Consider the following 26,697-nt stretch of genomic DNA (forward strand, 5'->3'; position numbering starts at 1 on the left):
TTCATTTTGCAGTGATAAATTCTTTCTTGTAATCAGCCTAAGTTTTTAAGCTTAGAAAAAACTGTTAACATGAAACGTGTATAGGAGCCCTTGAGTTCTTCATACTAACTGAATTCTCCTTTCTTCTGGGTCTGACTTCAGCCACGGATGTGTAAGGAATATTATAGACTTCTTTGAATTCCGATGCTGTGGCCTCTTTCGTCCTGTTATCGTGGACTGGACCAGGCAGTACACTATAGACTATGACCAAGTATCGGGATCTGGGTACCAGCTGGTGTAGCAGCGTCTGTGTGCCAGGAAACAGCAATGCTGAGTGGTGCCTGAAGATTGTGTCTGTCCCTGTCTCTCCCTCGAATCCACATCCTCGGAACAAATAGCATGCTATATGTAGGGCTAACCGTGGGCTTTACAGCCTTTGTTCAGTACTGTTATTAACAAAAGCAAACATGGATGGAACGCACTGCCACACCCAGGAAGAGAAGAGCATAAGAGGATTCTCACGGTTTTGAATGTTTAAATTCACATCATACTCGACTCTGGTTTTGTTCTCATAACATTTTTCATAAAAAAAGTGAATTTATTCTGTTACTAGAGATGGTATACTGAGGATTAATGTTGTAACTAAAACTACATTTATGTTATACAGCTACATTGTATTAGCAGTACTTGAGAGTATTGCATTTAATTCCAAGAAAATTGTCTTAAATTGATGACTAGTATTATGTACATTTTAGGTGTACATGTAAATACTGTGATGAAAATCATGTGGTTTTATTAGAGGTCTCCTGTACTGTGTCCCCGGAGGCACGGAAAAATAATGTTCATGGGGATGCTCGCCCTGTCGCCGCCAGCCCTTGGCGTGCTGGTTTATCTCTGGTTCAGTGAAATAATTTCTAGTAACCTTGCTCTGAGGTCTCACGGTCTGATAACAAAGCACTTGCATGAGTATACTAAGTCATACTATTTTGTTGAAATTTAAAGCCCTACTAAGTGCATGATACACTGCATAGGATGTATACTAGCAGTTACTGTCCGGTGAAGCATTAATTAGGATTTAATTTCATGTGCAAAACGGCCCATTTTTTTTTTAAGAGTTAAGGTGGATTTTTCAAGAAGATGCAAAACAAATAAGCTAACGCAAAATTCTTTATTAATAGAGATAAGTGGATGTGCTTTTTAAATTCAAAGCTGAAAAATAAATTGTAGACAAAATAATGGAGTCTAGAGTAAAGGTGGAGCATGACCTCTGTACATAGCACATGTGAACACATGTGAATAAATGAAAAGCTAATGGAATAGTCTTTTTTAAAAATGACCTATCAGAAAGTGGAATTTAAAAACCCCAGGGTTGTTTTAATTTTTCCAGTATTGAATATGTTTTGAAGTTGGTAACACTTTCTGAAGCCTTCGCGGATCTTACTGTTAATGTGACGCACTGATGGCGTTCTGTTGCAGCGTTTCCACACCCTCAGGATTGATTTGTCACTGCTTCCATGAATATTGTTTACAGGGAGACTCTGGTTAGCCCTCAGACATGCTGTAGAAACTGTGGTTCGCAACCTGTGGGAAGGGCTGGGGCGGGGTCAGACTGACATCCTAGACCAGTGTAAAGAATGTGTATCTGTATATAAATAATTTATCAAATAGTTTTCTCTGTGTCTATATGTATTAGTGTTTTTAAAGCTGCTCATTTCATTTGTCCAACCAAAAAGAAAAGGGAGATATTCATGAGCTTCTAGTGATGTTCAATCTCGCTGTTAATAGGCACTAGCCCCTGCAAGTTCACTGCATGTCCAGTGCTAGGTAACATTAGTATTCCCTGTGAAATGCTGGTTCCAGGTAGTAAAGCACTCTAGTGGTACACCCGCCCTGCCTTAGGAAGAGGACAGCAGACACGTCATAGCTGATGCTCAGTATTTCCAAGTACTACCATTTTATAGTAATCTCTGTGACTGTAAGGCACCCCGCAGAATACCCTTACTGTACTTGAGGGTTTTAATATTAGAATTGGCATATGTACTTTATTTTTTGAAAAGGGAAGAGATGGGTGTGGGGTGGTAATAGCATTGTACCATTTTGTCATAGAATGTAAAAAAATGGTCAACTGTACAAATGTCTGGTAGTTTTGGCTATTAATGGGGGGAAATTTTAGGTAATTTTTAAATTCAAAGTTTATAAAATGCTAGGATTTGTTTTAATTTTATATTTCGAGTCACTTCACATGAAGACTCAGTTGCAATTTTTATCAGATACATTTTTATCAACACTTAAAGACTATGGTGGTTTTCTCAGTTTGAGTAAGAATGTTGTTACCATGTTCTTTCTTTGTGGTACAGTATTCTTTTGACGGGAGAGGTGCTTCTCAGTCGAGCAGACAAGCCCTGTAGATGTGCAGCTCCATGGGAAACACTTGAAGGAGATGCTTTCCAGATTGACTGAGCCTCTGCGCCTGCGCGTCTGTAACAGGCCTGTCAGATGGTCTCCAGGCAACCGTGCAGCGTTGTGGGACTCCACCAGTGTGGGCTGTGTTTGAAGGTTTCCCTTGAGGGATAGTTCTTACCAGTCAGTTGGATTCCTTTAAGAAGTCGGGACTAAGTTCTCTGAAGTTTTTTCATTCATATTTCTGTTGTTTTTGTAGGAGTTTATTTTAAATACTAGGCATAAAGAAGCATCCTACTTAAGCTATGAATGTTTTTGTTTTGTATTTTCTTTATTTATAACTGTGCCAAGTATTATTCTGCTACTTACTGTGTTACTCTGTGGAAAGAAAAACTTGTAAAGTGTTTAATAAATCAGTCCTCCTTACATAATTTAAACCTGTCAAAATTTTGTAAAATATTAATCAAAATAAATATTGACTCTTAAATGTAGTGTCTGCTCAGTTCACTTATAAATCGATAAAACTGTAATATAAAGATTCTATAGTTCTGTTTTGATTAGATCGAAGTCAAGTGCAGGATTTATAGGGATCTGCAAAAGTAAAATTGTTGGTATTCTAAAATTTCTGGCTTCCTGAGTTGCGTATAAATCTTTTTCAATAAAAAGACAACCTTTTTCCATAGTATATTTTGGATTCCATGGAGTTAATAAGGACCTCTGAATTTTGAATGTAAGAATGTCTAGAGCATTATTTTTACAAAATTATTCCTACCAAACTTTGATCCAGATCACTTCAAATACTAGGCATGGCAAACAAAAGCAGTTTCTTTTGCAAGTTTGAAAGACAAAATTATGATGAGACTTCCCTGTCAGCAGCCTCATTTCCTGAGGTCTCAGAGGCTAGGACTAGCAGTGGGGTGGTGTCAGGCTAAACTGACATTCAGTTCATAATTAACTTTGTGGTTTGAGATAGAAGGGCTCCAGAACTATCCAGAGCATGACGGCGTTTTGAACTCTCCTCATTAGTCACATGTCTGTCCTTGTCTGGCTCTAATTTATAGAAATATCTGAAAAAGAAATACATCTGGGGACAGGGCTTGTTAGGAAATTGACCCTCATCCTCACAGAGTGCTTCTATGTTTGTAAAGACACTTGGCTTTTAAAGGACATGTGGCTTTTTTAAAGTAGAAAATCTGTAGTTGCAAGTATAATAATATACAGTGTTGGTCTAAGTAACAAACAGACTCAAGGAGGCCCGCCTGACCTCAGGAAGCCTTTGCCTCTGTGCTTTGTCACCATCCATTGCTGGAGTTGCAGAATCCCCCCCCCCCCCCACGCCTCTGCTTCCCAGTAGCAGTGACTGTAAAATGCATCCCCACTCCCATCTTGATTTAGTTTTAATAGATGGCACTACTTTAGAACTTAGTTATTTGCATTTATAGCATCAAAAGCCTTGGATCTATAGATTTACAGGATTACCAAATTTGGAAATTTCTGTCACTCTTCAGATATTTTTCTGGCCCCAACCCCTCCCAAGAATTAAGCAGTTCCGGCTACTCACATGGGTAGCAAAGTCCTGTTTATGGGACTTCCATGCTCTTTCTGACTAAATGCTCTGTTTGAATGGTCTAGCACTTCCTGACAATTTTTCCCTGCGGGGTGTTTCTATAACCTCCTCACCCATTTTTCCCCCTTACATCTTTGCCAGTTCTGGTGCCTTTTGATAATTCCCACCCTCATTATAGATGATGTGCATTTAATAAGTTTTGCCCTTCCTTTCATACCTAGTAATTTATTATTAATGGTAGACTTTTTTTTTAACATTTTGAACTTAGTTCCATAATTCAGTTAAGTTACTTGGAAAAAGTTTATCTGTTTTGGGTTTGATTTTAAAATCTGTTAGGCAAGGCTAGAACATTGCTCAGTTTACTAATAACCCTCTGTGTACACTAGCCAAAGCTCCAGCAATGCTTTATGTATGGTTCTGCCTCTGGGGAGTAGGGACCTTGCTACCCCAACGTGAGTAGCAGAGGTTGACCGCAGGTATTTCACTTCATCACCTGACTCTTGAGAACTGGGTCTCTGAACCAGAGCTCAGCAGCTCAGCAGGGCACTGGGGACCGGAGCATCCTTGTGATCACATCTTCACCAAGCTGCCTCCCCAGCCCGAGACTCATACCCAGGTATTACTGATGTAGGTCATTTCCATCTACACTCTGGGGACCTGTCCTGACTGAGTCGCCGTCAGCAGGCTGGAATGGGGAGGAAGGGAAAGAGATGCTGAGGGCTAGGAGCTGAAGCCATCGATGATGCTTGTAGCCTGATAACCATGAGTCGAGGCATCTTGACAGCTGCAGAGATCTGCCCATTTGTGTGTGGGTGTGGAAGCCTGAAAAACTGCTAGTGAACACACCTTCAAAAAGAGTGTTTTGTGGCATGCAAATATATATATATATACATATACATATGTGTATATATACACAATATTTATAAATATATATATTTATAAATATATATATATAAATATATATATATAAATTTTGGTCTGGCTCAAAATTTAGCAGCTCAAAGGAATTAAGTGGTAGTTTTTCCAAGTCCACGTGTCTAATATCATATATATATATGTTATATATATCATATATGATATATATATCAAAAGTAAAAATGTTTTTTTTAACCTTGTTCCACTCTCAAAGTGCAAATGTTAGCCTACTGCATAAAGGAATTGTCTTTTTAACAGCTTGATTCTTTTCTTTCTTTCTTTCTTTTTTTTTTAATCAGGAGACTGGTTTTCACCAGAGGAAGGAACCAGATAACTTGCCATCTTCTAAAATCACAGCAGCTCCTTTGAAAGGTTAATTAAGAGATGGTACCCAAATCAAGCCAAAATTTTATTTCAAATGTAAAAGAATGCTCTAGATGCTAGTGAATGGGCAGGCCAGGACAGCGCTGCCCAGTCCAGCCCGCCTGTGCAGGCGCACGCAATGACGGTGCTGAGTGCTGGCTGTGTCACAGTAGCGAGTGCTGTACGGCCATCTGCATTTGGTAATGGAGATTCTCTGTCATGCTTACTGGGTTCACACCACTACTGAGCATGGACTAGGGCCCCTGCTCCTTGACCATAGCCAAATCCCTTGGGCCCAAAGTTCTTTGCGTAGCACCCTACAAAGGAAATCGAGAGTTAAGTTCATTAACAAATGTCCATGAATTTAAAGGCAAACTGGAGGTTCTGCCAGAAGTCAGTTTAAGATATAAAATGTGCTTTTGCTGTGAGCATCCTGTGCGAAGCAAGCCCAGGAATTCCCAGCACCATAGTTAGATCCTGCTGAGTTGCGAGGGTGAAATCCAGCTAACTTTCTCGTGTGTTACCTTCATACGCTCATATGCTCTGCTTAAAACAGGAAGTCATAAGATTCGGGGATGTAGTGGGAGCATGGGAATCAGCCTTGTGAGTGTGCTAACTAAGCGCTTTACCAGATTCCCAGATTCAGCCAGATTCCCAGCCCTGTGGGAGTTAAGCACGCATAGGAACGGAAGGGTACAATCACTGCCCTGACATGTCTAATTTTCAACAAGTAACAGTATACTATGTCTCCTTTGCTGGCAATACTAACGGACAGCAGAGATGAGTTTTTACCTTTACAGTAGATTTCACCTTCTTTCTCAGTCAGAGTTGTAGACTCCAGACTCTTCCCACACTTGGCACATCTGAAACAGTTTTTGTGCCAGGGCTGGAAGAGACAGCGGTATTAGGACGTTTAAGAGGCCTGTTGCTTTTGGTATGACTTAGATGCAGCAAGTGGCCGGGGGAAACCAGTGCACAGGCAACCTCCTTGTGTATGGTTTGGCTCAGCTAGAAAGTTGGCCCTCCTTCCTGTCCATATCCTTCCTAGCCACCAGTTAAGGGCTGTTTGCCTAGGAGCAGGCTCTGGCCTTACCACAAACCCAGTCTGCTCCTTCAAAGATACCACCCACCTGGCTCAAAATTTAGCAGCTCGAAGGAATTAAGAGGTAGTTTTCCCAAGCCTACGTGTCTAACAACCCTCTGGTGGCCCGGCCCTGATTATACCGCAGAACTTGTACAGACTGTTCACAGTTCCGCATTGTCAGGGAAAACAGGTTCCTTTAAACATGACGTTATGCATGGCTCTCACTTCCAGAAATCAATGATTCCAATGGAGATTCTTTTGGAAATGCTTAATTTTAAAGCAGAACACATTGCCTAAGTGGGAAATGGAAGTGTGGGGGGGGGGGTAGGTGGGTGGGTGGGGGTGGGTGGGTGGTGTGTGTGTGTGTTAGGGATAGCTCCCTACCTTCCCAGCTCCAATGACCTTCTCCGCGGCATACACAGAATCCCCACACCTGGAACACTTCTCAGCCCCTCCGTATTTCTGGGCAAATTTCGAAGTGTTTGGATTTGTTGTAGGCCTGTGAGGTTGAGCACTGGAGGAAAGGAATAAAAAAAAAAATGAGGCAGTGTTTCTCCAAATGTCCTCATAAGCTAACGGAGCTTTGGAACTCCACTGCTGTCCAGGGGCCGTGTCACAAGTTGCTGAAAATAAAGAAACACCCAAGTGCTCACGACCGGACCAGCTTTACCTGTGTGTCTGGATTCATCCAGACTAGAAAGAGTCAGGCCGAACCTGAAACTTAAGCATCTTCCCTTCTGAGTGTGCCCGGCATTGGTTCTCCCCATAGACATAGCAATATAACTGGATCATAACTTTGTGTCTCACAGGACACTGCAAGGTCAAATGTAAACAATCCTGGCATTAAAAATCCCCGCAAACACACTGGCCGACTTGAGTTGTTCACAGCTGGTACAGAAGGTAGACGTGTTTTCCAGGTTATTGCTCACTGTATCTTCAGCAGCTGAAGTGTGACTCGGCTGTTTCCCTCCTGGGAAATCCCCTGTCACTCTGCTGTGCTGCTTCTGAGTTTCTCGCAGCAGGATGGTATTTTTCTCACTGTTTATGGGTTTCGAGGGTGAATTGTATTTGACAGGATTGATTCCCCTCATTCATAAGCTGTCACACTAGCATATGTAAATCATGCCCTTGGCTGTGTGCATTTCAGAACCTGAAGTCAACAGGTGCGCTGCGTGACAGCTCTGCACCATATAACACCTGTAAAAATACTCACAAGTAAAGTCAAAATCTCTATACAGAGATGCTGATTTTTTTTTTCTAAATAATTTTTCAAAGACTTCACTGCCCCTTCACCTCCCTTCACTCTGTGTTTGAGTCACACAGGAGTTTTCTACATGAATTGATGGCTAGATTGCTGTCCTGGAGTCGTGTGTGTGTGTGTGTGTGTGTGTGTGTGTGTGTATCTGATTCAAAGTATGAATTCAGTGTTTCTTCGGTTGTACCTAACACTGGAGCATGTTCAAATCATTTCCAAACCTACTGATATGATCTTTAAAAACTTGCAAAAATGACATCTAACACTTAGAAGATTAGAGTCCCCATTAAAAAAAAAAAATTCCCAGTGTGTCATTAAGAACTTTACAGAAATCACACCCCTCTCCCCCGGCCTTTTAACAACTTCCAAGGTTTTGGATACTTCCTATTACAGATTTAAAAATGGGGGCTCTGTTGTTAAATAGATGTTAAATATCTTGCTGATGGGACAAATTACCTCAGTGCTACCTCTCAGGGAACCTCTTGTGAAGCTCTTTAATCTGTGTATTAAAAGGCAGGCCATGGTTTGGAGTCCTAAAGAAGACCTCTGGGAGAAAGAATTCCTTAGACCTGACCCCAGAGGAAGAACAGAACAGGGCCCAGCCAGAAAGAACAGACAGGATTACAGCTGCACGTGGGTGTGCACACAGAGCTTGCTTGTGGCTGGAAAAGGTGGACCTGACCCCGGGGAAAGAACAGAACAGGGCCCAGCCAGAAGGAGCAGACAGGGTTACAGCTGCACACAGGGTGTGCACACAAGGCGTGAACACAGCGCTAGCTTATTGCTAGGAAAGGTGGAGACAGGGCAGAAAGAGCAGCTTCTGTCATCATCGTGATTTTCCAGTTCTGGCTACAAACACAGGCTTTTGGGGTCTTGTGAATTTAGTTTTCATTGATGGGAAGATTTAGAGGTAATGTATATTTTGAAAAAATTGAAATAAACCTTTGGAATTTAAGTATGTACTTAAAAGAAGAACATAAAAAGTACAGTACATTTCAACAGTGTCCACTAGGGCTCTATTGGCTGTTTCTGCACTGTAGAGGGAGAGCCTATTTCAAAAACAGGGAGGAAAGAAGGGAGGAAATAGAGGACATTCCCAGTGAACTTCCTGAGCATGGAAACGAAGCACTAGGACACGGGAGCAGATCAACACCCTGGTCCTTTGGTATGGGAACTGAAGACATGCTTTGCATTTGTCCCTGGAATAATCAGAAGCAGGAAATTGTTTTACTTTCTAAGTTGAATGATCGTAATTTCCTGAGGAAACAGTGACTAAGGACTTTCCATGGATAGCTTAATTGCATACGAGAAGTATCTGAGAATTCAGACACTTATGTCAAGATATTTGATCTCCAAAGTACTGTGGGATGTTAATTTAAGTCATGTTCCTTGAGACTTATGTTTTCCTGATACCAGTTAAAATGCTATAAAAAAAAAAAAACAGGGATAGAAGTCCCTGCAATAATTACTAAGATTTGAAATACAAAACTGTCAACATTTTGATGTTACAGAACATCGTAGTGGTTTTGTGAGTGTTAGGAGAGGTTACATTACATCTTGCTTGCTTAGTTGAAGCTAAATATTTACGCAGGCTCCTGGGGCCAGGGCGACAGCAACTGTTCTATGCATTTTTAAGAGAGAACCAAACATTCTCTCACCTCTCTGGCTTGATGCCCAGCCTCTCACCACGGTCCATGTTGAGCGTCCCAGCACCCTGGCCATAACCATAGCCTTTTGGTCCATACTTCTTTCCGTAGCAGGATTTGCAGTAGATCTCTTCATCATGAATCGCCACAGTTGTGCTGTCTAAGTTTTTCCTGCAAACCACTAAGCCCCCCCAGGAAGATAGAGTTTAAACATTGTATGTATATATATATATATATCTTTAACTTAAAACAGCAGCACCTCCAGAGGACAAGGCTGTCTCTGTCCCACGGTTTATCCTGAAGTTTCACAAAAGCCATGAGCCAGCATCTGTCTGCACAGCCCACTTCACCTGAAGATTCAGTAGCTTTCCTCTGTGGTGTGTATGGTAGCTGCTTCGTAGGAATGTCAAAATTACAAGATCAGAGATTCAAACTCTCCTGTGTAGAATCTGCCTATTGACAGGAGAGCAGGGAGTTTTGGAAGCGCCTATTCAAGAGTGAATAATAATGCCTTGCTTGCAAACCCTTCCTCTCAGCTGTTATCTCTCATCCTCTCTGCCTGGGCACACCAAAAATTGCTACATCACAACCTGAGAAGGACCAAAGAGCCGCAAGGGCCCGGCGGCAGCTGCTTCTGCTTCCCGTTTTCCCCTAAGAGCATCCTCTGGATAAAAAAATACAAAACAAAACAAAACAAAACAAAAAACATTTTAAATCCAGAATTCTAGCTTTCATCGCTAATTTAAAATGAAGACGAGAAAAGCCGTCCTTCTGTCTCCTCAGCAGCTTTCCCGGCAGCGATACTTGCTTGAAACTCAGCAAGTGGTTTGGGCCAGATTTGTGTTCCCTGTCTCAAAGGAGACTGCATTCTTTCCTGATGGATTCCTTACCACAAGACATTTCTACGGACCCCACTTCTTAAGACTGCCAAATGTCATCATGCTATATCCAGACATTATTTCACTTTCTAAAACTTTCAAATTGGCTTGAGGGGGAAAAAATACATTGTGAGGGAACTCGCTGGTGGCAAATTGGGCAGCTGGAAAAATCAAACCTTAGTGGAGTAGAGAGAAGACGTTTTTCCCTCTTAAAAAGAGGGAGGAGATGTAGTCAAAAGAAGAACTAGTTGGCTGGCTGGTTTAAAATAAAGTTAATGCCGGGCTTGTACAATCTTAGGTCAGAGTGTTTTCTGGCAGAATAAATGGCCACTCCTGTGACCCCGAGCTTCAGGCTCAATACTAAAATGCAGTTGCTTAAAAATATATTAACCGCCTGTCCTTAAGGCCAAATAGCCTTAACACAGTGTAAATGTACACAAAACCTGTTCTCAAAAACGTGTTAGGGCTGGGGATATGGCTCACGGATCGAACGCTCTCCCAGCAAGTACAAGGCCTTAACCTTGTACTCGCGTGTATGTTACCACAGCAGGTCTACAACCATGGCTTGCTGTGTGGTCATCTCTCTTCCTTCCGCAGCCCTAGCCTCTGCAGGGAGTTCTCAGGATCTGTGTGTGACCCTGAGTTACCTGGTTAAGGCTTCAGACAGCGGGGACAAGTCTGAGGAAAGAGAGCTGACGGTGAACAACGTGATAGACAGTTGATAAATACACGCTGGTTTTGTTATGATACAGGCATCAGGGCTTACCCCAGAAGAAAATGAGAACAATTTCTAAAGTATTTGCGATTTCAGATTTCCAACATTTTTGCTTAGTTATGTGCCTGTTGAAATCCAGATTCCCTTTAAAAAAAAAAATCACAGGGGAAAAAAAAGCCACTACCTTGGAAAAGAAATAGTTCTGTCTGCTAAATCTGAGGGACAGTGGCCATTATGAAGTTAGAAAAATGCATGTGTAATAATTTTACTTCTCACAACCATGGCTTTCTGTTAGTTATTACTGTCTGTGAAACACACACACTGTAGGTGGGTCCAGACAGCCTGAGTGTGAAGCACACGCACTGTACGTGGGTCCAGACGGCCTGAGTGTGAAGCACACACACTACGTGGGTCCAGACGGCCTGAGTGTGAAGCACACACACTGTACGTGGGTCCAGACGGCCTGAGTGTGAAGCACACGCACTGTACGTGGGTCCAGACGGCCTGAATGTGAAACACACACACTGTACGTGGGTCCAGACGGCCTGAGTGTGAAGCACACACACTGTACGTGGGTCCAGACGGCCTGAGTGTGAAGCACACGCACTGTACGTGGGTCCAGACGGCTTGAGTGTGAAACACACACACTGTACGTGGGTCCAGACGGCCTGAATGATGGCACTTATGGGAGCAAGACAAGCCACATTTGAAAGTTTCTTTCCTAAAGTTTAATTTTTAATGTAAGTAACTTTTGGAGACAGGGTCTCAATATCTTCTCACTGTCACCTAAATGGCTTGGAACTCCCTCTGTAGACCAGGCTAGCCTCAGACTCCTATCTGCCTGCCTCTGGGTCTAAATGCGGGCGCCACCACACACTGGTGCAGCAAATTTATGTTTAAAATGTAGCTGTTCACAGTACTCTTCACTGTCTAATCTATAAATAAGGCAGATCTCTGCATGCATGGATTCTTCATTAAAGAAAGTTCTAGCATTTGACTCACGGTGAGTTTCTCAGGCTTTTGAAACAACTTATGTGTCTTCTGAAGGGGTTTTTCTCCTCTTCTTGTTTCTCTCATGGGGTGTTCCTTCTTCAGAACACACAGATAAGTGTTTTATACCCTGCTTCCTTCTACACCACACACCTAATGAACAATGATAATCCCAGTATGCCTGTAGGGATCTAGCTATCCTAAACTCTAACAAACTGAGAATTCCAATTGCCGTGAGAATCTCAACCTGTGAGTCTCGATCCCACGCCCTCTCTTAGATATCCTATATATCAGGTATATTTACATTACAATTTATAACAGCATGTAAGGAATCCTAACTGTCTGGCTGAGGGTCACCACAACATGCTGTATCATAGGATCGCAGCGTTTAGAAACTTGAGGCCCACTGCCATAGAAGGTCAAGTTGGAAGGTTCTGTAAAAACCAAGCTTGTAGACTCTGAACTTCAGTCCCTGGTGTGGTTAAGAATATGTCAGGAAGGAACCCAGCTAGAAAGGGAAAACTGACAAAGATCAACTTATTAACCAAACCAAGCCACACACACACACACCCGTGCGAGAAACTGTCGGTAGGTGCAGTTTCTCAGGTGGCAAAAGCAAAGGCCAATGGCCGGAACTGAGGGTCAGTCAGGTAGGTGTTGTTCCCTGGGACTCAGTACTTAAGATCAAAGACATAAAAACCACCCATCAGACTGGTGCAATGACTCAGCAGTTAACAATCAGAAAAAAATCAAACCAAATCAACTCAACCTGTCACTCTAATCTATTACTCTAATCTATTACTCTTAGCTTGTGTTATTATTTTTCGTCCAGAGGGAAACTGGAGCTTTCCCCCGCCACCCCCCCCAGGCTCCGAAGGGGGAGGGGCCATACTCACTGCACAGGAAGCAGCGGCGGTGGAAGCTCCGCCCATCACACTGCACCTCCTCCGCGTGGTACACGGTTCTCCCGCAGGCCCCGCACTTGTTTCCACCGCCCCAGACAGGCATTCTGCGGACAAAGGGTGCGTTAGGGCGCCTGCTTCACGAGATCCCTGGGGGCTGGTTCAGCCCAGGAGACCATGATCGTGCTTCTTCGCCAACCACACAAACCACATCTTTCAGAGGCCTGCGTTCCTCCAAAATAGCTCCATCTCCACTCCCAAATTACAGTTCTCATTAGGAAACTGGCTCAGACAGTCTCCTTTTCTTCTTTTTTATTCTAGAAGACAAAGGAACCTTTGCATCCAGTGGAAGAGGCAGGTCACCAAAGTACAAGGCGGAATAAGCCCCTGGAATCCACAGGAGTTAATGCGGGAGTGGAGAGGCGGGCACCGCCCTCTCCCACACCCAGTTCTTAATGAGCTTAAAAAAAAAAAAAAAACTCAGCTGGAAAGCTTACATTTAAGTATAGATTTTTTTTTTTGCTACATGTTTAATTGACTGCAAAGACATCAAATTTTTAACATTTAATGTACATAAGCGATGAACATACGTGTATGGACCTGAGAGTTCAGTCCAGTTACAGCTCACGTGGCCAGCACAGCTGTATGAGGTCCCATGGTCACCACAACAAATAGGGCTGCTGCCGAGTTGCGTGCGCCTCACTAACCCCAGAGCCCCCAGAGCAGCCAACAGTCGGTTCCCCACACTGGCAGGTTTGTCGGGCCTACAGAAAAGGCTACCAAAGCCCCCTCCTTGGCCGTGACTGTCAGAGTATGTGGGGGACAGCCTCCAAATGTGGTCTGATGTGACGGGAAATCCCTGACTGTCTACGATGTAGGGGCAACATTTGCTAGTTCCTGTAACAAACTGGCCTCCTGGGACAGCTTAACTGGCTGATTTCTCCACTGTCTGAGCCACTACACCGGCCTGTGGCCCCCTAACTGGTATCTACCAACCCAGTGGAATATTCCCTTTCCCCAGCACTGGTTTTTGGGCTCCCCTTCTGTGAGGGGTTTCTGCAGCCTTTGCCTGTTAAGTTTCTAAATGCAGCCCTTGCCTCTTTAGAAAATGGCTGGTTATAAGAGCTGACATTTCCCTTATAAATATAAACCTAATTAGAACACACAGAAGTTCTGGCAAGCAGGGGAAACCTTAAAGGGGGTGATTTCCCATACAACCGATAAAGTGGGTCCAGACCTCTATTAGGTTTCCTGACAATACCTTTACTAAATATTTACACAATTAATACAAGATGCTCTGTCCTTCTTCTGGTCACTGCCCTAGACTTTCATCCAGCCTACCGTAGAGGGAACATCGCTTTGCTCGCAGAGGTTTAAAATGACCAGTTCAAGCCAAAATTCAGGCAAGTGTTTAGAAACTTGAGATTGAGTGTCTATCATTAATGGTCACCAAAACTCACGCTGGGATTTAACTTCTGCGTGTGGTAGCATTAGGGGGTAGGGGCCTAGTATCTGGCCCCTGGGGGGGGGGGTTCACAATTACACATACACAGGGGGATAAATTAATTCTCACAATAGAGACCTGTTAGAAGGTGCCTCCCCATCCTCGCTGTATAAACGCACCAGTTTCCCCTTCCAGTTTACTACCACACGTGGGATAGCAGAGCTATTAGCCAAAACAAACTCCTTTAAATGTAACCCAGCTTCAGGTATGTTGTAGCAAAAGCAAAAACACCAAGACAAAGATTTAATGCTTTGCCACAATGACCATGAGTGTGTGAAGTCATCTTCTGTTTTAGGAAAACCCGCTCCTGGGACACAAGAACATGTTAGCAAAGGTCAGGACGGGCAGGGCAGACAGATCAGCACTGCACAATGCAGGCTTTAAGGACAGAAGCAGGGTTTTGGCAATAACAAGAAAGGATGTGCCCCACCCCACCCCCACCCCCAGGCAGGAGGAAGGGCTCACACGCAGAGCTGAACAAACTCAGGCTCTGGCCGACCAGAATATATCTGGAGTTTCTCAAAAGTCCCGATATCTGCAATGTCTGCTAAGAAACAATGCGGGCATCTCGTGTCTAGTTTATGCTGAGGTTCATGCCAGGTCACTTGGTGAGCAAAACAGGTCATATCCCTGCGTCACCGCACACAGCTTGGAGGCACTGACTTCCAGGGCACTGACTCTGCTGGTCCTAGCCTGTTTTGTGCTGCTGTAACAGACTCAGGCTGGAAGATCTGTACAGAACAGAAATGGATTTCTCAGAGTTGTCAGAGCTGTGAAGTTCAAGACCGAGACGCTGGTAGGTTTGGGGTCTGGTGAAGGACCCTGGTCCCTGCTTCTAAGACTGTGTCTTCAACACAGTGGCACAAGGCAGAAGAGCGAGAAAGAAAACCCAGTCCCATGAGCCTTTCTATAGTGGCATTAATCCACTTATGAACTTAACTTGCTGCGCCCTGTCTCCCTGGGGATTGAGTTTCAACAGGCACTCTGAACCAAACCAACCGCTCACACCATTGCAACCCTCAACCAGGTATGAACACAAGACCTCACAAGGCCAGTCCAGCTCAGTGAGAGGTAACGCCAGAGCAGGGCTTTAAAACAGGGTGAGGAAAGGGCAATGCCGGCTACTGTCAACAAAGCCCAAGGCCCCACGGTGCCAGGGAGAGGCGCGCTGGGTCTCTGAGGCCCGATCCGGCTGTACTCAACTTCTCCCGAGCCCCTTAGTCATATGAGCCACTCAACTTGATCTTTCAAACCGTGTGAGATCAGAGTCTGTTCCTTGAAATAAACACGCAAAGGTCTTCCACACAAAGACCTAACTGCTATCACCAGCTAGCACTAAGTCGTGAGTATCGATTTGCAAAAAGAAACTACTTCTGCCTAGACAGGGATAATGGAATGCAAGGGACTACAAGCGTTCCTAGGCTTGCCGTGAAGCCAACCAGCTTTCTCTTTTGATGTGGCGTCTTATCTCTGAGGCCGGCCTGTGAAAACAGGTGCCTCTTTGTTTAAACTCTGATTGGAACTTAAGCCTCACTATAAACCCGAGACATAGAATACCAGCTCCAGCAGCCTGCGCAGGCTTCAATTCACAGTACAATTAGCGACTGCTGCAGACTGCCCTGGCCTCCAAGGTTGCCTGCCCGTGTTCTGCAGTGCTCATGGCTGTAAGAGGCATCTGCTGGAGGGTCCCTCGTGAGACCTAAGGAGACCAGAGGTCACATAAGACCAGGCTTATAGGTAATCAGTTGGCTATGGAGGCACTACGGTTATCAAGGTGTGTAAGCACGGGCGATTTAATATCATCCTCGTAGCCAGCTTTTTTTTTTTTTGACCCTGCTATCTGTCTCCAGAGCAATCTCAATGAGGAAACAGAGCGCCACCAAGACCAAGGTTAGATCACCTTGTCCTTGAGTGACACTCAGACATATTTAACTGAGCATTTATGTCGTTCCGTCCAGTGAACAGCAGTCTGGATTTCGCTTTAAAGTGTCCCCTTTCTTTATGTGTCAGCAGTTACCATAAACTCACTTGGAGGTCTGACATTACACAGGTGTGCACGTCACTGCAGCAGAGTGAGAGAACGCCCACTTTGAGGAAACCCCCGGCCTTCTCCAGCACCCCGCTTACCACCTTCTTAACCTTTCCACTTCTACTACACCCCGGTTTTCTCTCACTTGATACCCATCCGTGTGGCTTGTATCTAGACATTAAGGTCCCGTCCATAGGTGTGTGGGTTCATTTCTGGGTCACCTCACACCAGTCAGAATGGCTAAGGTCGAAAACTCAGGAGACAGCAGGTATTGGCGAGGATGTGGAGAAAGAGGAACACTCCTCCACTGCTGGGGGGATTGCAAAATGGTGCAACCACTCTGGAAATCAGTCTGGCAGTTCCTCAGAAATCTGGGCATGACACTTCTGGAGGACTCTGCTATACCACTCCTGGGCATATACCCAGAGGATTCCTTGGCATGCAATAAGGACACATGCTCCACACTGTTCATAGCAGCCCTATTTGTAGTAGCCAGAAGCTGGAAAGAACACAGGTGTCCTTCAACGGAGGAATGGATACAAAAAATGTGGTATATTTACACGATGGAGTACTATTCAGCCATTAAAAGCAATGAATTCATGAAATTCTTAGACAAATGGATGGAGCTGGAGAATATCATCCTAAGTGAGGTAACCCAGTCTCAAAAGATCAATCATGGTATGCACTCACTAATAAGTGGATATTAACCTAGAAACTTGGAATACCCAAGATATAATCCACATATTAAATGATGTCCAAGAGGAATGGAGGAGTGGCCCCTGGTTCTGGAAAGACTCAGTGCAGCAGTGTAGGGCAAAACCAGAACAGGGAAGTGGGAAGGGGTGGGTGGGGGAACAGGGGGAGGGAAGAAGGCTTATGGGACTTTTGGGGAGTGGGGAGCCAGAAAAGGGGAAATCATTTAAAATGTAAATAAAGAATATATCGAATTAAAAAAAAAAGTCCCATTGATCTTAAGGGCTTTTATAAGAGTTTTTGAAGAACCTCTTGGCAAAAAAGGAAAAAAAAAAAAAGAAAAACAAACAAACAAAAAATGATGGCTAGTTATAGTCACTTGTATGTGTTTTGTACGTATAACCATTCCATGGTGGAAAGAAAGCAGAGAGGCAGGCTGGTTTGGGCTTTTTTATTTCAATGTTTTGCTTGTCTTATAAACCTGGAAGGGTAGTTCCCACTCCAGAGGCACTGAAAAGAGAAAATCCTACATCTGTAAGAAAACACAGCGAACAACCTTCAAACAGCATAGCGGCAGAGCCACAGAGTTTAAACACAAAAAGCTTAGCTGCTTAGTCACCCATAAGCATCCTTCCTGAACATAAAATACATAACGGTCCCTCCTACAGCACTGGCTGTCTAAAGAAATGAAGTTCAACTTCGCACATTTACTCCGAACCCCTATGGACGGGACCTGGATTTGGCAGGAGAACACACGATAACCTTGCATTTCTGTCACTCTTGGCATTGCTGTGCATATTTTTAAGAAATGCAAAGCTTCATTTTCCCTCCAAGTCCTTGGCTGCTCCTCTACGACAGCTGCAGCCCTTAATGAGAGCAGACTGATCCGCGCAGAGCAGTCTGCGCCCCGCGTGCCTTTCCCCAAGCCCATGCACGCACTTGCAGAATGTTAAGCGCACAGATAAATTCCCACTTTCCGCACAGTGTAGGCCCAACACGGGCTTTTTCTGCTCTTAGTCCTGTCCCTGGGCTTCAGTGTAACTTCCAGAACTAGAATTTACCCATTGCACTCAGCTAAGCAGCTTGGTTTACAGAGGTGAAAACCTTCCTTCCCTTCCTGCTTCTCTTCAGGCTAAAACACCAACCCAAATCCAAGAGACCTGTTTTTCAGAGACTTGACTGGAGGCTAAATCTGGGGTAAAGTTCTGAGTTCAAGGCCAGCCTGGTTTAGAGGGTGAGTTCCAGGACAGCCAGGGCTACACAGAGAAACCCTGTCTGGGGAAAAAAAAAAAATTCCAAAAAACCAACCAACCAAAAAAATAAAATAAAGCAAAATAAAAAGACCTGCAAAGTGGCTACAGGGCCAAGTCATTCTGTGTCTCTGTGTGTGTGTGTGTGTGTGTGCGTGCACACATGTATTAGATCTATTTTTATTTTATAAATTTGAGCGGTTTGTCTGCACTTGTCTATGTATTGGGTACAGTGCCTGTAGAGGCCAGAAGAGGTCCACAGACTTGTGGAACTGCTGCTCTTCAGCTGGGTTTGAGCCATCCCGTGGGTCCTGGAAACTACGTACAGCCCTCTGCAAGATCAGCAAGTGCTCTTAACCAGTGAGCCACCCCTCCAGCCCCATAGAACAGCCGCTCTTAGACTGCTGGCTCCGTATTTGGCACCTAAAAGGAATGAACCTGTGCATTTAAGTGTACACGTCCCCATTTGGGAGTTTAAGTCACCTGATCTAGCACTGAAAGTTCGGTGTCTCTGTGAATAAATCCAGATTTTAAATTTAAATACTTCCGGCCTCAATGCATCTACATCAAAGCCTCCCCTGCTACCCTAGAAACTTGTCTATTGTACTCTCTCAAAAGGGAACATTTTTATAAACCAGCCTCATCTCGAGCCACATTTGGGGACAAGTGGCTTGTTAAAGGATACAAATTAGTGGGACTGACCCTAATACAATGGCTGTTGGCAAAGCAAGTCTTTGAAAGCTGTTGTTAACCAGAAACTAGGCAGCAGCTCCTGCTAGTCTGAGGATTTTTCTTCTGCTGCCCCAGCTACCTATGCAGGCTAATTCTCTCAGCTACTAAACACAGCAGCGCCAAGAACGGATTCTTCACGGTGTGGTATCCTGCTACCCGCTCCATCAGAGTCCTTCTAAGAAGGCCAGATCTCCATCTGAGTCCTAAGAAAGCCAGATCTTCACCCCTGCGCTGAGTAACCATGTAGCAAACAGTGTAACACAGTGTAACACAGTGTAACACAGAGTCTGCCATTCCCCTGGTGAGAAACAGGGACAGCAATGCCTTCTTTACAGAGCTCCCAGAATTTGCAAGGACAGTGCTGGGACAGCAGACACTGAAATGACAGTGTCTCCATATTCCACAGTATTCCGCTTCTCTACACACAGGACGCAGTTACTGAGAGCTGAACTTCGAGCCTCCTGACAATCTCTCAAGTAGATGGCACTGCAGGCCTATGCTACCAGGCCCAGAGGAATGTGTAAACATCATTATAATACTCCTCTCTCTTTATCCTCCTTGCCCCTGCCTTTGATGGCCTCTGACCTCATTCCCTCCCCCACCCAGGGAGCAACTTCTAAATTAATTTCTGTACATACGTTCCTCTGGGGAAGAAGTGGATTATAAGCACTGTGTAATCGCAGTTTATGAAGAACTCGATATAACCATAATTCGACGCTGTATCCTGGGGGCTGAAGGTGACTCTCAATGAGCACTTGTGTCTCACAGATGGGACTGAGGATCTGGATCCAGCCACAGCACCAAACAAGGCATTACAAGGCCTTGTAATCATCATACCATACACTGGCTTGGCAGCTGGAGGTCAGGAATTAGAGATGCCTCAGTAATCCGAGAGTTTGCTGTACAACCAAGAGGAAGGTCCTGAGTTCAGATCTCCAGTGTCCACGGCAGACTGATGGCATGCACTGTGCTCCCAGAGCTAGGGGGTGGTGGCAAACTGGAGCATCTCAGGGGCTCTCTAGCCAACCAGTGCAGCCCAAAGCAAAACCAACCAAACTAAAAACACTGAGTTCCACGCCTGGTGAGACCTTGTCTCAAAACTTATAAAATGCACAGCTTAAAGACACTGTCAACCATCAGCAAACACACCCTCCCACGTGTACGCAGACAGATGCACACACAGACCACAAAGTTATAAGGAAGAGCATCTGTTTCTTAGGGATTTGTTCTTTGGTGGTAAAGATATATAAACAGGCTGGAGAAGTGACTCCGTGACTAAAAGCAGTCACTGTTGTTCAAAAGGACCTGGGTTCAGTTCCTGGCACCCAAACAGCAGCTTACAACCTTCTGTAACTCCACTTCCAGTAAGCCTACACCGTTGCCTGGACTCCTCAGGGACCAGGCATACCCGTGGTACACATACATACATACATACATGCAAGCAAAACATCCATACACAGAAAGCGATTTTTAAAATTGTGCAAACAGGGCTGAGACAGCACAGTCTGTAAAATGCTTGGCAGCACAAACTCATGAGGGCCTGACTTGGGATTCCCAGTATGGACACAAAAACAGGCCATAGCAGCGTGTGCGTGTACAGTTTGAACACTGAGGAAACAGACAGGTAGATCTCTTGAATTCATGTGGCTCGCCATCAGAGCTGAATCATTAAGCCGAAGGGTCAGGCCATTGTTTATCAAAATTAAATAAACAGCAGCTGGGTAGTGTGGTCCACCAGCACTTGGGAGGCAGAGCAGATAAATCTCTGAGTTCAGGGCAGGCTGGTCTACAGAGAAACTCTTACTTGGAAAAACCAAAATAAATAGGTAAACAAAGAAACAAACAATAGGGCTGGAGAGATGGCTCAGTGGTTAAGAGCACCGACTGCTCTTCCAGAGGTCCTGAGTTCAATTCCCAGAAACCACATGGTGGCTCACAACCATCTGTAATAAGATCTGATGCTCTCTTCTGGAGTGTCTGAAGACAGCGACAGTGCACTCACATATATGAAATAAATATGGCTGGAGTGAGCAGGGCGAGGGGGGGGGCAAACAATAAATAAATGAAATTAATGTACACGGGGATCAAGGAAGACACCCAACATTGAAATTCTGGCCTCCACCTGCATACACACACACACACACTCAAACGAGAGTACACATACATAAACGATGTAAACGATTTTAGCACGGTTTTAATTTTACTGACACGGCTTTCTCCTGCATATCCATGACCATGCATCCCGTGAGAACGCTAAGCCCAGTCCGGTTGTACACTAAAGATCACTGGAACAATGTCCTCCACGAACAGTGACGTACACACTACCTCAAGACCATGGACACTCCAGGTCCGACACAGTGATTGTGGAAGTGGGAATTTGAAGCACTTAGGTCTGAAAGCCAGGCCCCATCCCGGTGAGGTGACCCTAGTGAATCCATAACCTCTGAGCTGCGACACCCTGAACTGAGCTCTGAGCTAGCCAGGGTCAGTACCACCACTAAGGCAGCCACTCCACTAAGGCCACCTTCTCCTCAGGAACACCTCTTGGCCTGGATATGGCACCAAGTTCAACCGTGCATACCTGCTGAGGTCACTGACCTCCAAAGTAGCAAATCAGACTCTTGTTGAAGCTATCCCTACAACTCCCTGGATTTTTTTTTCCCATTAAAGGACATTAAAGCATTCAAATCACCTCAATTTCTCCATCTCTGGGTTCCCATGTCCCATGCACCGGAATAGATTCCTGCCCACCCGGGTCTCCTCCATACTCAAACTGACTTTTCAACAAGAAGCTCCGCCTTATCTTCTCTGCGCATGAAGATCTAGTTTCACCATGGAAAGAAACCTCCCTTCAACTGAGTGACCTTGGCCTCTTTAGGTTAACTAAAGTGCATGTCGTCACCAAAATGCCTTCAACGGGAGGACAGCAAAATTCTTGACATGGATGCAAGTGGTACCTGCCCAGTCACATTCTGTAATTAAGCGCAGCTATGCTGTAAATTTGGTAATCTCTGGACTCAACATATCCCAGAGCAATCCCCAATCTGTGAATATGACCAGATACTTGACTATTCAAACAATTCAACATCTTCACCCTCTTTACAAGGAGAACCTAGGGTTAGCTGCCAAGATTCCTGCTTATTTGACAAATGATAAAAGATTGATAACATTTTATCTGCTAGTTCTCTTATTTTAAAAAATGAAAAGAATGCTTATTAATATCATAAAGTGGTTCTGAGATTAAATGATATAAGCAAACCCTTACAATAGTGTCTGTTACATAGCAGGTAGTCCTAATTACAAATACTCCTGTAATATTTATCATATTCATTTATGTTAAGTCATTTATTAATTTAGTCTTCACAACTGAAGTTGGCACTAACATGATTCCCATTTTTATAGCTGGAAAACCTGGTAAATATTAACTATGAAAATAAGACGACCAATTTGACTTAGAACACCAGTAGAGCTCATTGCCAGGTAGAGATGGTGGCCATGCCACAAAGATTTGGAGTGTTTGCTATACTGGATTCAATTCTCTCTCCATCTTTCTTTTGTGAAGCCACCAGGAAACGTTTCCTACAGTTAACTGACAAGGCCCTTCATCTTGCTGTATCCTAATCTGTCTGAACTTTGATAGCTAGTCAAAAGCAATTAGTACCATTGACACAAGGCACTCCTGAAAATTCAAGGACCCAGCTAAGCCTTTGCAAATGATTCACACACAACACCTTATGGCTCTTCCTCTGCAGGTTATAATAAAATTTAACAGCCAGAAATCGTGCCTTGCTTCCCCAGAATTCAGAATGAGAAGCAGTCCTCTCGATCTTGATTTTCAATGTAAGAAATTCAACTCGTTTAAATCTTGGGACCGGTGAACTCAGTCACCCATGCTGTATCTTATATAGTTAAAAACATGTTGGACCAGGCACAGAGCTGTCATCCCAGTTAGTTGGGAGACTCTGATAAGAGCTGATCTACAGTTCAAGGCCAGTCTTGGAAACTCTGTAAAACTTTGTCTCAAAATGAAAAACAAAAGGGCCAATTGTGGCTCCATTCCCAGTCCTTGCTTAGTATTTACAAGGTCCTGGGTTCAATCCCAGGACTATAAACAACACACACCAAAAAGCAACACGTTTGGAGAAAAGGCCTGGGACACAAAGAGAGGATTCCCTAGGTCTTACCCAACCGACAGAAGCCAGGAGGTGGCAAGCAAATGCCAGTCTAGGCAGTGATGGAGTCCTGAGGAAACCTCGGAGGTCTGTAGGTAGAGGAAGGACTGGGAGATGTCCAAGTGGAAGTCACCGCTCGCTGGGAAGACTGCCATCAAGAACCATTTCACTTCAAGTTTCAGGAAGCACAGAATGTGGTCTAAAACCACAAGGCACCCACCACATACATATCCCTAAGGCTTCACCTTGTTCTTACACATTCCGTACACACACACACACACACACACCCTACCCGCACACACCCTTTCCCTCCCCCACCCACAGCCCCCAGCAAGGGCGCTATTAGACCTACGTCATAAGAGGAAGTGACTGAGACCAGACAGTGTTAACTTGTTAGGGGCAGCAAACTAAGAGGTACTGACATGGGAGTCACACTCCAGACTTGATTTCTGCCCTCCCCACGCTACGCCTCCTCTCCCATAGAGGGCCCCCTCTCTCCATTTCTTCATTCATCCATCTCATTCGTAACATAAGGAAAATGAGAAGGGTTTGATCTCTCCATAGCTATGTATTGACAGGGTTATGCCTGGACCTAGTATCCTGTCCCCCTACTTGATACCAAAGGATGATTATGCTATCCTTTAATAAAGATACAATTCCCCTCCCCCAGTCCAGGATGGTCCTCCAAACAGTACTGATTTCAGCATGGTCTTGAGTGTATTCCACATCAGCCACATTTTTCTAAACAAACTTGGGAGGAATCTGTTAACAATTTACGGTGTCTTAGTCAGGGTTTCTATTCCTGCACAAACATGACCAAGAAGCAAGTTGGGGAGGAAAGGGTTTATTCAGCTTACACTTCCACGTTGCAGTTCATCACTAAAGGAAGTCAGGACTGAAACTCAAGCAGGTCAGGAAGCAGGAGCTGATGCAGAGGCCATGGAGGGATGTTTCTTACTGGCTTGCTTCCCCTGGCTTGCTCAGCCTGCTCTCTTATAGAACCCAAGAATACCAGCCCAAAGGTGGTACCACTCACAAGGGGCCCTCTCCACTTGATCACTAATTGAGAAAATGTCCCACAGCTGGATCTCATGGAGCCATTTCCCCAACTGAAACTCCCTTCTCTGTGATAACTCCTGCCTGTGTCAAGTTGACACAAAAAAAAAACAGCCAGTACATACGGTATAAAAGACAAAACATAACGACACACACACACACACACACACAAAAACGTTGGCTAGAATCCGTTAATGAATATCTACTGCTCCCCACAATGACACCTTGTCCGTTCCTGCCTTTATTATTCAGTTAACAAGTACTGAGGTGTGCTCCAAACATATTTAAGATAACTAAGCAAACAGTGTTCCAGAGACTCACGGGATATATCCGTCTATGGCAACCTGGCTATAAAAATCGGGGTCAAAAGCCCATAGTGAAAGAATTAGCAGTAACGGTCACAAGGGAAAAGGATCAAAAATGTCACTTGTATGCAGTGTTGAGATTGTATGAGTCTTTCTTTTAAAATCTACCATTTAAATCTTTCTGGAAGAATCTGGGTACAAGTATCTCGTCCTTTTTGTTGTTTTTATGTTAAGTAGAGATTTAGTACACATTGGTAAAATTGTATTATTTTCACTGCCCAAGTTAAAAAATTGCAACATCCAGTATGCCCCCCCCTACTGAAAAGCATTTGTAAAGTAAAAACGTATGCAGCCCAAACAAAACGGGTCAAACCAAATGTTTACTCAAATGCAATCATGTAAAGTAAACAAATAAAGTTCAAAGTCCTGGCTTCCAAGGGGACAGAAGTTTCAAGAGCACTCTCCTCCCCTCACCTCATGGACGCCTATACCAGCATCTAGCTCTGAACCCAGACTGTGACTTTTAGGACCTGTTGCAGAATTTCAGAACCAAGCAATGTTGTATCCTTGTTTGTACCTTAAAGGTAGAATGTACCAGGAAAAGCTAGGAATGTTCCACTTTAATTTCACTATGGTTTCTTCTGTATTTAAGATTCTGTACCGGGTGGGCAGACATCACTGAACAAAGGCGATGGCCAGGAGCTCCGATTCGCTACCGGAGAAGAATTGGAGCTCAGAGGATTATGGAGACGCCCTCCACCCCAGAGCACCCACCCAATTCCCCCTCGAGAAGCTCGGCAGGGTTGGGCATGCACACCCTTGAGATACAGGAGCCCCGAAGCCTCTAACCCCCTCCTACCCTAAGGCGAGAATCAGCCCTAGGAGGGAGCCTGGGCTACAAAAAGGGATTGGCGGCCAGGACGCCTCTCCTCCCAGAGACCTGAAATTAAAGGTCACTGGGGATGATTTACCTGCTCCAAGGACAAGAGGTCCCAGGGCAGGAATGGCCTGGGGGCGACAGCAGGTGTGCTGGTGGAGCCCGCAATGGGGCAGAAGTGGGTGGGCGGGTGGGAGCACAGCTAGGAGCAGGGATGGAGATGACAGGGACCGCGGGGCGGCAGGCTTCCCAGGACTCACCCGAGTGGGAGGAGGGAGCACGCGGCGGGCGGAGCTAGCGAAGTTGAGAGGGAGGAAAGCTGCCGGGTGGATCAGACTAACGCGAGCGCCCGCGCCCGCTTTTAAAGACTTATGTTGGGCGTGGCCTCGTTAGCGACGCCCACCATTCCGGCACGCCCCTCGGGCTGTGTATGTGTTTTTTCCCCCCCTCCCCCCCACCCGGTGCGCTGAGCTGGGCTCCCGCTGCGGGTTCCGAGCTCTGGCTCCGAGACAAAAGACCGGAATCCCGCCTCTTCCTGCGGCTTCCCGCGCGTCCAAGTCTCCCACCATCTCCGGCTGCTCCTTCCCCGCCGGTCCCGGGTTTCCTGAGCACTCAGGACCGGCCCGGAGCCACCGAGATCGGATGTCGCCCCACGGGGTTCCCACCACCCTCTACGGCGCAAACGCCACATGTTAGCCTCCCGGTGCAGGATAGACTCTGGTCAGCATCCCAGCTTCTGGAATCCACAGCTTTCCTGTCGTGAAAGAGCCGCATTCCTCATCTAGACTAAACAAATGACGTTATGAAAACACCTCATTCCCCAAGTGTTTTGCTTTCCCCACCACTCATGGCTGAGGGGGATGAAACCCACAACCCACGCAAAAAACCCCGGCGCCAAAAGGCTTCGGGTTTCAGTTTGCAATTGTTTACAATTGTCAGAAAAGCCCAGGGAGGCCTCTGCAGCGAAGACAGCAGAAAGGACCTAAAATCTGGGTTTGAGGTGACGTTTTATTGTTCTAGACAAAAAGCAAAATAATGTCATCTCTATCTGGTTTGTATTCTAGGACATCTGGTAATCCACTTCTCTGTCATCAGTAGTGGGTTGGCTTAAGAATTAATATTTGAAGAATCGTGACACCCCGCCCCCTCCCGCAATAGACAGAGACAAAAACTACTCCCTCCTGTCACAAATCGATCATCCCTTTCATCCAGGCACAACATCATGCTGTTAACAAGCTAGTTGATTCTTTGGTGGGGGTTAGGATGACTTTACCTGCTAGATGCCAGTACCCTCACGTTGCGACTATTAAAAAAAAAAAAATGTCCCGATGTCCCGCTTACGTTGCCAAAGGCCCTGTTGGGAGGGGGGCAGGGAGGAGGGAGGC

The 26,697-nt window shown here is 45.0% G+C and overlaps 2 protein-coding genes across 4 annotated transcripts in view; one reads left to right on the top strand and one right to left on the bottom strand.

The window, feature by feature from the left end:
* Nucleotides 1–2,866, top strand: part of Zdhhc17 (zinc finger DHHC-type palmitoyltransferase 17) — a 61,731-nt gene extending 58,865 nt beyond the window's left edge. For both annotated transcript variants that reach the window (XM_052164989.1, XM_052164990.1), the window contains one exon: nt 142–2,866. In XM_052164989.1, the coding sequence (XP_052020949.1) occupies nt 142–280 (139 nt within the window). In that variant the 3' untranslated portion in view covers nt 281–2,866. The remainder of the gene's footprint in view (nt 1–141) is intronic.
* Nucleotides 2,867–5,257: 2,391 nt separating this feature from the next.
* Nucleotides 5,258–25,633, bottom strand: Csrp2 (cysteine and glycine rich protein 2). 2 transcript variants are annotated; one of them, XM_052164992.1, is made up of 6 exons: nt 25,573–25,633; nt 12,689–12,801; nt 9,222–9,390; nt 6,693–6,822; nt 6,017–6,110; nt 5,258–5,541 (listed from the first exon to the last, which is right to left on the bottom strand). In XM_052164992.1, the coding sequence occupies exons 2-6, from the start codon at nt 12,798–12,800 to the stop codon at nt 5,465–5,467; spliced, it is 582 nt and encodes a 193-aa protein (XP_052020952.1). In that variant the 5' UTR covers nt 12,801; nt 25,573–25,633; the 3' UTR covers nt 5,258–5,464. The 2 variants fall into 2 exon arrangements, with proteins under 2 accessions (XP_052020952.1, XP_052020951.1); XM_052164991.1 differs by lacking the exon at nt 25,573–25,633 and adding an exon at nt 13,285–13,414.
* Nucleotides 25,634–26,697: the final 1,064 nt, after the last annotated feature.

This window comes from Apodemus sylvaticus, chromosome 20 (assembly GCF_947179515.1).
Source record: "Apodemus sylvaticus chromosome 20, mApoSyl1.1, whole genome shotgun sequence".
NCBI lineage: Eukaryota > Metazoa > Chordata > Mammalia > Rodentia > Muridae > Apodemus > Apodemus sylvaticus.

Bases quoted from the DNA above. Each gene is read 5' to 3' on its own strand.
- Csrp2 (XM_052164992.1), bottom strand. From the start codon at position 12,800: ATGCCTGTCTGGGGCGGTGGAAACAAGTGCGGGGCCTGCGGGAGAACC. The intron at 9,391-12,688 runs GTGAGTATGGCC...GGGGGGGCTTAG, and splicing joins CCGCCGCTGCTTCCTGTGCA to TGGTTTGCAGGAAAAACTTA. The intron at 6,111-6,692 runs GTAGGGAGCTAT...TGTCTCTTCCAG, and splicing joins AGGTCATTGGAGCTGGGAAG to CCCTGGCACAAAAACTGTTT.